Raw genomic sequence first — 13,607 nt, forward strand, 5'->3', positions numbered from 1 at the left:
TTTTTTTACCTTGTCAGCTCGGGTATTCGGTTACTGACCCAAACCTCCTACCCACCAGGCTAGGAAAAGGGGGAGGGGGGTGTTGTTAATGTTTTGTTCGCACAGTGTATAATGGCAATATGAAGGCATGTAAGTTTGGCAGTGCTGATGAAGATTGGAGAGGGCCGATTCCCATTGCTGCCCTGTCGGCAAGCAACAGGGACTTGAATTTGATGCACACTGCTGATGGGAGCTAGTGGAGAGTGGTAGGGGGACACAATGGAGTTGTTAACCATGGCCGAGGTCTTGGAGCAGGCAAGCTTTTCCAGTGAGGAAGAGCAGATTATCTTGCTTGAGGTGGTAGGCTAACATCCAATCTGCTAGACATGCAGAGTTAAGTGTCTTTTCATTTAGAGGGAGAGAACAGAGAGATAACCATTACGCCTCGATCAGACCGACAGCGTAATTGCGTTTTGGTACACCAGAAGAACATTAATTTAGAACGGAATGCTGCGTTTGCCTTGCAGCATTGCGTTGCAGAGGCAGTTGCATTGCGTTCTGCATGGTGCATACATTGTATAAATCTGTCCCGTTGGTATAAGGATCGGGAGATAGGTGCAGGAATGCGTAATAGGGGTTATTATTTACCCAAATTACAGCATGCCATGTAAAGGCATGGGGACGAAGACCAAACAAACACTTATACAAAACACAAGGTTGAGACCCAAACAAAAGAGCCAGGAGTACCTCGAATAAATTCACAATGGCACAATGATTATCACACGGGACGAGATCCGTAATCATCTGCGCAATCCACAATGGCATGAAAGCCAAAACACACGACCAACGGACATTGGAACAATTATCGACAGGACAATGGTGAACAAAGGGCACACTTATACAATTACTAATCACTGGGAATAGGGACCAGGTGTGCGTAATGACAGTTCCGGAAGGATCCGTGACAAAATCTAACGTATGCATCAAATTGTATGCGTAGACTTCACATAAATAGTAGGAAAAAGGTGAATCTTTTTTTGCACACGTATCCCATAAACATGTTGAATTACATAATGAAACAGGTTTGAGTGCAGATCGAGGCGTTAGCGAAACTCGGTGTGATTGGGAAAGTCTCCTCAACATTTACGTCCGGTCTCAAATCGCTCCCTACCTCTTCCCTTGGCCCTAGCCACCTGTAAGGTGTGAGATCCATCATTGCACTGCTTTTAACCTACCTGCCCAGATCTGCAAACATCAAAGGATTGGGGGCAAGGGGGAGGGAGCGATTTAGGACTAGCGGAGGGAGCAATTTGGTACTGGCATTACAAAGCATTTAGATCCTGTATGGCAATACTTTGTGAAGTTCATTCAGAAGGTGGTGAAATGCAAACTTTGAGAGGCGGAATTGAGATACAGTAACGGTAGTAAAGGTGCAATTCTTTACCCTCTGAAAGAGACGCTCCATGAGACCCAAACCGTTGCTGGCAGCAGTGCAGGCCCCCAACAATGGACATAAGACATAAATTGTCACGAATCGCCCCCCCCCCGAAAAATGTGGGTGGATCAGGTTGTGGAGAAAAATCGGTCCTGATGTCAGATATCGGGTTGGGCTCGGAATTGATATTCTGCATTGTGAATTCACGTGGAATTTTATGAATCTTTCTTACCGTTTTAACAAGAAAAAAAGTAGTTTAAATGTTAAGAAAACACTTTTTTCCCATGTGTCACATGATTTAACAGTGGTGAGATACTGTATGAGGCTGTCGCAGCAGAACGTCTGTCTGGCATTTTATGGAACCATAGCAGAGAAGTCCGTGTTCTAGCAGTGCTGCCAGGCCTCACAACATTGGCTCAGTCAGACGGAATGTTCTCACCTGTACCGATATCTCTTCGCCTCTGAATAGCTACACCATAGGCAAAACAAGCAACTAGCTAGGAGCACTTTATGTAGCATAGGTATTCATAAACCACCACAGCCGCTTGATCATCATAACTTTATTGTGTGGCGATACTAATTGTCCATTTCTTCCCCTCTTCTCTTCCTATTGGTCAGTTCCTGCGTTTGTCATGCGACACCCCACCTCATATCATGTACAGCCTGATGACGACCCATTGGGGTGTGCCCTCCCCCAACCTGGTGGTTTCTGTGGTGGGTGGTCGCGAGAAGGTCAAGCCCTGGGTCAGGGAGGTGCTGAGACAGGGTCTGGTCAGGGCGGCACAGAGCACAGGTGAGACACACACACACACACACACACCCTGGTGTCCTGGGTCAGAGGCTGGTCAGGACGGCACAGAGCACAGGTGAGACACACACACACACACACACACACACACACACACACACACACCCTGGTGTCCTGGGTCAGAGGCTGGTCAGGACGGCACAGAGCACAGGTGAGGACAACGCCCACTGTTTAACCTATTTGTTTAAAATATCAATAATTCATATTGAGATGAATGGGTCCAGTCTCTTTAACATACAGGAATAATGCATCATGATGTGGTTATAATGCATTATACACAAGTATCTAAGAACCCCTTTTGATGTCTTGAGTTGTTTAGTAACCATTTGTGATGGGATTAAGGAAGCTGGTGCTAGTTCCTACTTCACAGTAGGGCTGTTATTTTTATTATGTATCCACTTTTTTGGTGACAACATGATTCCATTTGTGTTCTTTTTTTGATATATTCACAATTATTCTACAATGTAGAAAATAGTAGATAAAGAAATGTGTGTCCAAACTTTTGACTGGCACTGTAATGATGTGAAAAACAAATTACAAGCCTAGTTTAGCTAAGGAGAAAGCACTAAGCTATATAGGGGTGCATTCAGTTTGATTAAATGTTTGCTACATTGTGTGAACATTTGTACTACATGACAGATTTCCCCAAAATGTTCTTCAATGTTTTTAAACAGACTTTGAGGTACGTTTGCTCTGTTTGGCAGTTGTGGCTTGAAGCAATGAGCGACGTATTCTCAAGCATATTCATAATTTGTAAAGCGTAATTGAGCCATTCTGTAACAAAAGCGGTGAGGGAGGAGCGCCCGTCTCAAAAAGAACAGTAATCTGCGCCGCCCGGTCATGTTGTCAACAACTCATTTGGAAGGCAGAAAAAGCCTTTTTTTAATCAAAAGCAAACACTTTTGCATGTGGAAACAAAGAATCTTACTTATGTGCTTAACCTATGTCACTTTTGTTTTCAGCCGACTTCGTCGTCGGTCAAAACGGGGCACTTTGCTCATGCCCAGGAGGTGGCCCGATTCGAAATTAAATGCAATCAACGTTAACTCGCTTCACCCAGTGCATGCCTGGGTCATTGATAGAATCCCCTCACTTTTCAACCCACAACCCAACCCCTCCCCGTTTTACTGGCCGTTTAACTGAATGTTGCACACCGTTTTTTTTTACGTACTGAATGCAGCCAGGGAGAAAGACAGGATCCTTCCTGGCTTGCCCTGATTGGCTGAGCTAATGGAGTGGCTGGACATGCCGTGAGATGAGTCCTGATTGGTCTTTCATGCCACAGACTTCTGTCTATAACAGATTTGAGGCTTCCGGGGTTGCGTTCAGTGCGACAGAATGGTGTGCAAAGTTGAATACAATGGAAACGGTACTGTACTGAAGAACCAGTTGAAAAATGTTTCGATTATAGTGGCCCAGCTTCCATATGGTGTGTTGCACAAGTTTCAGATGCTCAAACTCATATTGGCCAGGCCACACCTAACAAACGGGAGCAAACGTACCTCAAAGGAAACGTGTCGTTCAGTTCAAACCGTCATGCAACGTAGAAAACGTTGAAGCAAACAGAACATACCGCTGGCCAGTATGTAGGTAATCTTTGTTGCTAGCGCTCAACAACATTGCTGCCCTGAATTTATCTGCCGCTATCGTCAAAGCTCAGTGGTAGAATGGTTTAACTTTTCATGTTGAAAAACAATATCCCACATACAGTATAAATACAGTAATGTATTAAATAAATCGCTCCGCCCATTACCTGGTAGCTAAAATTCTAATAGTTAGCCTAATTTCAGTTTATGTGACATATAAATCTTAACCGCTGTGAAATATATTTTCCATAACCAAAAATGTTGTATTTTCTGCTCTTTGAAGCTGGTGTACAAAATCAAAAATAAAAGACGCAAAAAAAGAATCTTAAAAATGGTAAGCATAGAAATAGCCAACATAGAATGGATCTACAGCTTCTTAGACTTGCTTTCAATGAGAATGAAATATCTATAACTCACATTTCTATGTGAATTTGGTCAGGTTGCCCATAAAGTTAAATATTGTGGCTTTAAGTGTAAAAACAAATGTTTTCAAGAAAAATAATGTTTTTTAGACACGTGCAAACTTCATGGAGTAGGCCATTCAAGAAGTTGGTCTGATAGTGCCCTCTGATGTTGTCAGCTTAAAAAACAAGGAGCAAAAGAAAAAAAGGAGCAAAAAACAAGCAATAGAGAACAAAAGAGGAAAGACTCAACAAAGACTCAACAATTAAACAGGAGTAGGAACTGGAGGTTAGTTTCTGGAGGACGCCTGTGGCGTACTGTACTAGCATTGAATAGTCGCCCGCGATATGCAACTTTTCAGGGATGTTAGGAACCAATACACACAGTCAGTTAGGAAAGCAAAGGTTAGCTTTTTCAAACAGAAATTTGCATCCTGCAGCTCTAACTCCAAAATGTACTGCGACACTGTAAAGTCCATGGAGAATAAGAGTACCTCCTCCTAGCTGCCCACTGCACTGAGGCTAGGAAACACTGTCACCACCGATAAATCCACGATAATTGAGAATTTCAATAAGCATTTCTCTATGGCTGGCCATGCTTTCCACCTGGACCCAAACTGTTACAAACCTATATCCATCCTGCCCTGCCTTTCCAAAGTCTTTGAAAGCCAAGTTAACAAACAGATTACTGACCATTTTGAATCACACCGTACCTTCTCCGCTGTTCAATCCGGGTTCCAAGCTGGTCATGGGTGCACCTCAGTCCCACTCAAGGTACTAAACAATATCATAATCGCCATCGATAAAATACTTTACTGTGCAGCCATCTTCATCGACCTGGCCAAGGCTTTCGACTCTGTCAATCACCGTATTCTTATCGGCAGACTCAACAGCCTTGGTTTCTCAAATGACTGCCTCGCCTGGTTCACCAACTACTTCTCAGATAGAGCTCAGTGTGTCAAATCGGAGGGCCTGTTGTCTGGACCTCTGGCAGTCTCTATGGGGGCACCACAAGGTTCAATTCTCGGGCCGACCCTTTTCACTGTATATATTAATGATGTCGCTCTTGCTGCGGGTGATTCCTTGATCCACCTCTACGCAGACGACCCCATTCTGTATACATCTGGCCCTTCTTTGGACACTGTGTTAACAAACCTCCAAACGAGCTTCAATGCCATTACAACTCTCCTTCCGTGGCCTCCACCTGCTCTTAAATGCTAGTAAAACTAAATGCATGCTCTTCAACCGATCGCTGCCCGCACCCGCCCGTTCCGACTAGCATCACTACTCTGGACGGTTCTGACTACAACTACTACAAATACCTAGGTGTCTGGCTAGACTGTAAACTCTCCTTCCAGACTTGTATTATGCATGTCCAATCCAAAATTAAATCTACAATTGGCTTCGCAAATAAAGCCTCCTTCACTCACGCTGCCAAACATGCCCTCGTAAAACTGACTATCCTACCGATCCTCGACTTCGGCGATGTCATTTACAAAATAGCCTCCCACACTCTACTCAGCAAACTGGATGCAGTCTATCACAGTGCCATCCGCTTTGTCACCAAAGCCCCATATACCACCCACCACTGCGACCTGTATGCTCTCGTCGGCTGGCCCTCGCTACATATTCGTTGCCAGACGAATATGGCTCCAGGTCATCTATAAGTCTTTGCTAGGTAAAGCTCCGCCTTATCTCAGCTAACTGGTCACCATAAAAACACCTACCCGTAGCACGCGCTCCAGCAGGTATAACTCACTGGTCATCCACAAAGCCAACATCTGCTTTGGCCGCTTTTCCTTCCAGTTCTCTGCTGCCAATGACCGGAACGAATTGCAAAAATCTCTGAAGTTGGAGACTTATATGCCCTCACTAACTTTAAGCGTATGCCATCTGAGCAGCTCACCGATCACTGCAGCTGTACACAGCCCATCTGTAAATAGCCCATCCAACTACCTACCTCATCCCCATATTGTTTTTATTAACTTTTTTTGCTCTTTTGCACACCAGTGTTTCTACTTGCACATCATCATTTGCACATCTAGTACTCCAGTGTTAATTTGCTAAATTAGAATTACTTCTCTACTATGGCCTATTTATTGGCTTACCTCCTTACTCCATTTGCACACACTGTATATAGATTGTTCTATTGTTATTGACTGTACTTTTGTTTATCCCATGTGTAACTCTGTGTTGTTTTTTGTCGCCCTGCTTTGCTTTATCTTGGCCAGGTTGTAGTTGTAAATGAGAACTTGTTCTCAACTGGCCTACCTGGTTAAATAAATACAAAAATGCCACGATGACTCACATGCTGACTCTGGGTGGGGTTAAGGTGCGTGGGTGGGGTGAGCTAAAGGGAACAATGCTGAATAGGTGTAAACAAAGAGGCTTTCAAAGGCTTTTTCTTCTACTTGTCTCCTAGTGGGTTAACAAGCTCATCAACTTTCAAAGCAGCATAACTTTCCCATGTTTCCTACATCTACAGTGTATATACAATTTCGAAGTTCAGACAAAGATGGTGAATAAATTAAGCCGTTTACCATTAGAAGAAAATGGTAAATTCTGGTCTACTTAACTGGGTGTGTCTCCCATAGACACCAGTTTAATAGCAGCTGAGTCTGGTCTACTTAGTTAATTCATTTTCATTGAACCATAAAAAAAGATAAATCCAGCTAGTGGGGTGTCTTGCTTCCTCTTCCATCTGTCTCCGAGTCTCCTTCTTCTCCTCTGGCTCTACTGGTTCGAAGTTCACAAAACACAAGACCATCTAAGCCAGACAGTTGTTTGTTAAAGCAAGGCAGGGAAATAAGCATGTTCAGCCATAAAGCATTATAAAGTTTGCAGACACAGCAGTCGTAAGAGGCAAACCAGTAGGTCAGATGAGAGCTGATCCAGAGAAGGAATAGAAGTGCGTAGGTGAGCAAACAAATTGAGTATTTGAAAGAAAACTATTCCGGGGCCTGATTCCAATACATGGTGGCATCTTTCACTGCCATTAAATGGACAAAATGGACTTTTGAAGGAAAGAGGGAGGAAAGTCATCTGTAGCACCTGTGGTCCTCTGCAGCTCAGTTGGTAGAGCTATGCGCTATGCTTGCAATGCCAAGATAGTGGGTTTGATTCCTGGGACCACGCCCATAAAATGTATGCATGCATGACTGTAAGTTGCTTTGGATGAAAGTGTCTGCTAAATGGCATATTATATTTATATACACTGCTCAAAAAAATAAAGGGAACACTTAAACAACACAATGTAACTCCAAGTCAATCACACTTCTGTGAAATCAAACTGTCCACTTAGGACGCAACACTGATTGACAATAAATTTCACATGCTGTTGTGCAAATGGAATAGACAACAGGTGGAAATTATAGGCAATTAGCAAGACACCCCCAATAAAAGAGTGGTTCTGCAGATGGTGACCACACACCACTTCTCAGTTCCTATGCTTCCTGGCTGATGTTTTGGTCACTTTTGAATGCTGGCGGTGCTTTCACTCTTGTGGTAGCATGAGACGGAGTCTACAACCCACGCAAGTGGCTCAGGTAGTGCAGCTCATCCAGCATGGCACATCAATGCGAGCTGTGGCAAGAAGGTTTGCTGTGTCTGTCAGTGTAGTGTCCAGAGCATGGAGGCGCTACCAGGAGACAGGCTAGTACATCAGGAGATGTGGAGGAGGCCGTAGGAGGGCAACAACCCAGCAGCAGGACCGCTACCTCCGACTTTGTGCAAGGAGGAGCAGGAGGAGGACTGCCAGAGCCCTGCAAAATGACCTCCAGCAGGCCACAAATGTGCATGTGTCTGCTCAAACGGTCAGACTCCATAAGGTGGTATGAGGGCCCGACGTCCACAGGTGGGGGTTGTGCTTCCAGCCCAACACCGTGCAGGACGTTTGGTATTTGCCAGAGAACACCAAGATTGGCAAATTCGCCACTGGCGCCCTGTGCTCTTCACAGATGAAAGCAGGTTCACACTGAGCACATGTGACAGACGTGACAGTCTGGAGACGCCGTGGAGAACGTTTTGCTGCCTGCAACATCCTCCAGCATGACCGGTTTGGCAGTGGGTCAGTCATGGTGTGGGGTGGCATTTCTTTGGGGGGCCGCACAGCCCTCCATGTGCTCGCCAGAGGTAGCCTGACTGCCATTAGGTACCGAGATGAGATCCTCAGACCCCTTGTGAGACCATATACTGGTGCGGTTGGCCCTGGATTCCTCCTAATGCAAGACAATGCTAAACCTCATGTGGCTGGAGTGTGTCAGCAGTTCCTGCTAGAGGAAGGCATTGATGCTATGGACTGACCCGCCCGTTCCCCAGACCTGAATCCAATTGAGCACATCTGGGACATGTCTCGCTCCATCCACCAACGCCACGTTGCACCACAGACGGTCCAGGAGTCGGCGGATGCTTTAGTCCAGGTCTGGGAGGAGATCCCCCAGGAAACCATCCGCCACCTCATCAGGAGCATGCCCAGGCATTGTAGGGGAGGTCATACAGGCACGTGGAGGCCACACACACTACTGAGCCTCACTTTGACTTGTTTTAAGGACATTACATCAAAGTTGGATCAGCCTGTAGTGTGGTTCTCCACTTTAATTTTTGTGTGATTTTGTTGTCAGCACATTCAACTATGCAAAGAAAAAAGTATTTAATAAGAATATTTAATTCATTCAGATCTAGGATGTGTTATTTTAGTGTTCGCCTTTTTTTTTGAGCAGTGTATTAGGAAAGGAAGGATGTGTAAGAGTACGTATTTGCACAGTTCCCTTGACTCATAACCAACAAACTCCTTATCTGTCTATTGTTTACTGTCCATTGTCTATGATCATGTGTTGCGCTGTTGGTAAGAAAGTGTGCTTGCTATTCCAAGGTTTTGGGTTCAATTCCCGCAAGTGTCACATACACATAAAACAAATGTATGCACTCACTGTCGCTTTAAATAAAGGCGTCTGCTGGCATATTATTATTGTGTCATAAACATTTCTCGCTCCCCACATTTCTCCCTCCTCTTCTCTTTCTCCCTCCATCCCTCTCCTCTCTTTTCAGGGGCGTGGATAGTGACGGGGGGGCTGAGGGAGGGGGTGGGACGTTGTGTTGGGGAAGCAGTGAGGGATCATGCGGCGGCGGCCTCCTCCCTGTCCCAGAAGAAAGTCATCGCTGTGGGCGTGGCCCCCTGGGGGTTGGTGCACAACAGACAGCAGCTCATCAACTCGGAGGTACACGCAGACATATGTGCACACGCAGACACACAAACACACACGCACACACACACACAAATGCACACACAAATGGTGTGACGTCACAGGCACACATACACATACACTGTTCAATGTATATAGAATTAAACATGCACAGACACATACACTCATACAGTAGCTCCCCTCTGCTTCTCACCCTTTCTCACTCAACAAAGCAAAGCCACAGGAAATCAAATAAATAACAATAACAAGGAAATTGTATTACACAAGGGAAGGTAATCACAATGTTCGCTCTCTCTCTCTCTCTGTCTCTCTCTCTCTCTACCCCCCTTTTACTTCCCCGATCTCACTCCCCCTCTGCCTTTATCCTTCTCTCCGCCTCTGATCCCCTTCTCTATCTCTGCTCTCTCGCTCTTTCTCTCTCTCACTCTCTAAATAAAATTGGATTTGATTTGAAAAAAAAAACAAGAAAAAAAAACACAAGCATTTCGCTACACTCGCACTAACATCTGCTAACCATGTGTATGTGACAAATAAAATTTGATTTGATACCCTCCTCCTCTTCCTCTCTCAGGGTAGTTTTCCAGCACGGTATTATGTCCAGAACACGTCCCATGACTCGTGCTGCCTGGATAGTAACTACCAGGCCTTCCTGTTGGTGGATGATGGGAGTGTAGGCCAGCGGGGAGGGGAAACGGCCTTCCGGGCCAAGATGGAGGACTACATCTCCCACCAGCGCACAGGCATCTGGGGTGAGACTCAGTAGTTACATGCACGCACACATGCGCATAGATACACACACCCACACTTATAAGACTAGCCCCCAGGTGTACAGGTGGCGTGCAATATGTTTAAGCCACCCATTTAATGTGTACTTCTGTATGTTCAGATCAACAATATTACTTTTCTTATCAGTGTTAAGCTAAGGCTTGAGGCTAAGCCGTAATGAGCATTAAAGGGGACCACTGAATGGTGACTCCTTGTTTGCGGTTGGAAAATGCGACTAGATGTAATTCAATCAGTAGAACCACAGTCATGTTGATAGCTAGATGCGATAAAGCCCATATCCTATTGCAACATATTTACAAAACTTGATTTCATTCTCATAACGTTCGAGTATGAGTTTTCACATGTACCAACGTCCTTTGCGATATGATATAACCTTTAATACTCTGTGATGCTCGTGTAACTCTTTTGTATTGCTTATATTCGGTGGGTGATTTATACATTTCAGGAAGTAAGACTAAAAGTTCATCCAAAGTTGAAGTCATCTGGCAAACAACCCATGGGAGTTTATTTTGTTTCTGTTGACATCATGACCATACAAGGCAATCTCCTCCTCTTTTTTGTGTAGCATCCCTTTTTTTTCTTTTTTTTAGGAAATACATTTGACTCACTGATCCAAACCCATGATGCCTGTGGAAAAATATATATTCTTATAAATATTCTTATGAGTGGTAAATCATGAAACATTTATGGACATTCACTATGACATCTGATCAATGACTCATGACTAAAAACTTGATTTTATGGACTTCTCCCATTTGTCCTACACCCCTTCCCTGTACCTGTTTTCCAGGCAGTGGCAGTATAGATGTCCCTGTATTGTGTATGCTCATCTCAGGGGACGCTGCCATGCTGGAGGTAAGCTATGGCAACATCACTATCATCACTATGACTTACTTTACTTTTCATGACATCACTAGGCCTATAGTACATTACTGTGCATGACCAGAACATTCTTGTTAATCCCTCTTTCTCTCTCTCCCTTCCCTTTTGAAATTCCCTTTCCCTCTTATCTCTCCTTCTTTGACTTTCTCTCACTCTCTTTTCTGCTTTTCGCCCTCCCTCCCTCAGAGGGTGGATCTCTCTCTGAAGAAGGCTACTCCCTGGCTGGTGTTGAATGGTTCTGGTCCAGCGGCGGATCTCATCTGTGAGCTGCTGGATGCACTGTCAGCCGGGCCCATGAGCCCCCCCTCTCCCCAACCAGAGGGTGAGGGGAGCGAGAAGACCAGTGCGGAGCTGCGCGACAGAGCCCGTGAGAGGGTCCGGAGACACTTCCCTGCCAAGGCAGACCTGGAGAAGCTTGTGGACAGGGTGAGTGTGTATGTGTGTGTGTTTTATGTTATTTGTCACGTGCACTGTTTACAGCAGGTATAAAAGGTACAGTGAAATGCTTGTTCGCTGGCTCCCACAACATTGCAGTACAATAATCAATAAGATGAAGTAACAAAAAAAAGTAATAGAAGAGGTAGTATGCATAGTAATGTGTGTGTTTGTGTGTGTCTGTATTTAAGCAAAAAGGCCTGGGGGATGTGGTATATGACCAAAATACCATGGCTAAGGGCTGTTCTTATGCACGACCCAACAGGGAGTGCCTGGACACAGCCCTTAGCTGTGGAATATTGGCCATATATCACAAACCCCCGAGGTGCCTTATTGGTATTATAAACTGGTTACTAACATTATTAGAGGAGTACAAATAAACGTTTTGTCATACCCATGGTATACGGTCTGATATAGCACGGCTTTCAGCCAATCAGCATTCTGGGCTCAAACCACCCAGTTTATAAAAGTGTGTATACATGTACAAGCATCCACACGCCTGTCTATGGGTGTTGGTGTGTGAAAGAGAAAGCAAGTTTGAGTGAGTAAGTGATTAAGTGACTGTCATACTGCTCATCTCTTTCTTTTTCTCTTCCTCCCCCAAGGCTCTGAGTATCTATAAAAACAGAGATCTGATCACAGTGTTCCACGGGGAGCAGGAGAGTTCTGATGATTTTGACACAGTGCTACTGAAGGCTCTCGTCAGAGGTAGGGGTGCGTGTGTGTGTGCGCGCGTGTGTGTATGGAGTGTGTGCATTTGCTATCTGTTGAGAGATATGTTGAACATGATCCTGGTCAAACTAATGTGGTGGTTAATTTCTTTACTATCAAATGAGGAGAGAAACTTATCACGCAAGTCAGAGTTATACTTAAACTAAATCTATATTTACTTATTAATAACGGAGCAGGTCAATACAACACACACATACAAAGTGAATTGATTGAGTGCTCTGGGATAATGATGGGTGGTCGATGAATCACCCTCAGATATTCCGTTGAGAGCCCAGAGAAAAAGAATACAACACCTTTTTATAGCAAAGTAACTACATCCTCCTGAATGTTCATGACAAACAACAGATGTATGGAATGGGTCACAAGGTTAAGGTTTGTATGAAAGATACTAATAATTCACATCAGACAGTGTCTGCTGTAAAGACTGTTCTCATTGTGTAGAAACCAGGGTCTGGCTCTAAGCCATCTCTTCCTCCCATGAATGGCATGTGGCCTCAGGCATCGTACATCTACTGTCAGCATTAAGCCCCCAGAGACCCATTCTCAGTAGAACACACATAGATTAAAGTGTTCTAAGAACCCCATATTCTGTTGCATAAAACAACCATTTGATGCAATAACAGTATTTATAACATCATCTTGTAATTTCTCTCACACTAATCATTCGTTCTATGTATTGTTCTGTCAGCCAGTAAACGTGTGTCCAGCGATGCCAGTGAGTACACAGAGGAGCTGAAGCTAGCAGTAGCCTGGAACAGGGTGGACATCGCTAAGAGTGAACTCTTCAACGGAGACATCCAATGGAAGGTGAACTGCTAATGCCCCTGTTTAAGGAATGTATTATATTCAAAACAGGCAGGCAGAACAGACAGACAGACAGGCAATCCGCTTCTCAAATTGGAAATGTAACAATATAGAGAAAATAGGCTGGTGGAGAAGGGAAGTTGGAAATCGATTCAATTCGTGAAGTGTTCCTTAATTTTCTCAATAGTATTGTTTAAACTTTGACAGACAGACAGATCGACAGATAGACATGTTTATAAAAAAACACCATTCTCTCCTCCCGCAGTACGAGGACCTGGAGGACTCCATGACGGATGCGCTGATCAACGACAAGCCCCAGTTCATACGTCTCTTCAACGAGAACGGCCTCAACATCCTGGACTACCTAACCTACAGGCATCTGGAGGTCCTGTACCGCTCGCTGCCCGACAGTTCTCTGGCCTTCACTCTGCTCCAGCGGCTTCTCACAGAGAGACAGGGCCTGGCCATATGCTCCCCGAAAGAGGCCTTAGCCCTCAAGAGCCCCCAGAACCCCCTATCAGGACCCTCCTCTGTCAAAGAGCTCAGCTTGTATGAGGT

The 13,607-nt window shown here is 44.7% G+C and overlaps 1 protein-coding gene across 1 annotated transcript in view; it reads left to right on the forward strand.

Moving 5' to 3' along the window:
* Window positions 1-13,607, forward strand: part of LOC115109990 (transient receptor potential cation channel subfamily M member 4-like) — a 68,382-nt gene that overhangs the window by 17,377 nt on the left and 37,398 nt on the right. The window contains exons 4-11 of the mRNA XM_065011110.1: window positions 2,033-2,207; window positions 9,256-9,425; window positions 9,982-10,159; window positions 10,987-11,051; window positions 11,265-11,504; window positions 12,119-12,221; window positions 12,934-13,052; window positions 13,315-13,605. Coding sequence (XP_064867182.1) covers window positions 2,033-2,207; window positions 9,256-9,425; window positions 9,982-10,159; window positions 10,987-11,051; window positions 11,265-11,504; window positions 12,119-12,221; window positions 12,934-13,052; window positions 13,315-13,605 — 1,341 coding nt within the window. The remainder of the gene's footprint in view (window positions 1-2,032; window positions 2,208-9,255; window positions 9,426-9,981; window positions 10,160-10,986; window positions 11,052-11,264; window positions 11,505-12,118; window positions 12,222-12,933; window positions 13,053-13,314; window positions 13,606-13,607) is intronic.

This window comes from Oncorhynchus nerka, linkage group LG26, assembly GCF_034236695.1.
Source record: "Oncorhynchus nerka isolate Pitt River linkage group LG26, Oner_Uvic_2.0, whole genome shotgun sequence".
NCBI lineage: Eukaryota > Metazoa > Chordata > Actinopteri > Salmoniformes > Salmonidae > Oncorhynchus > Oncorhynchus nerka.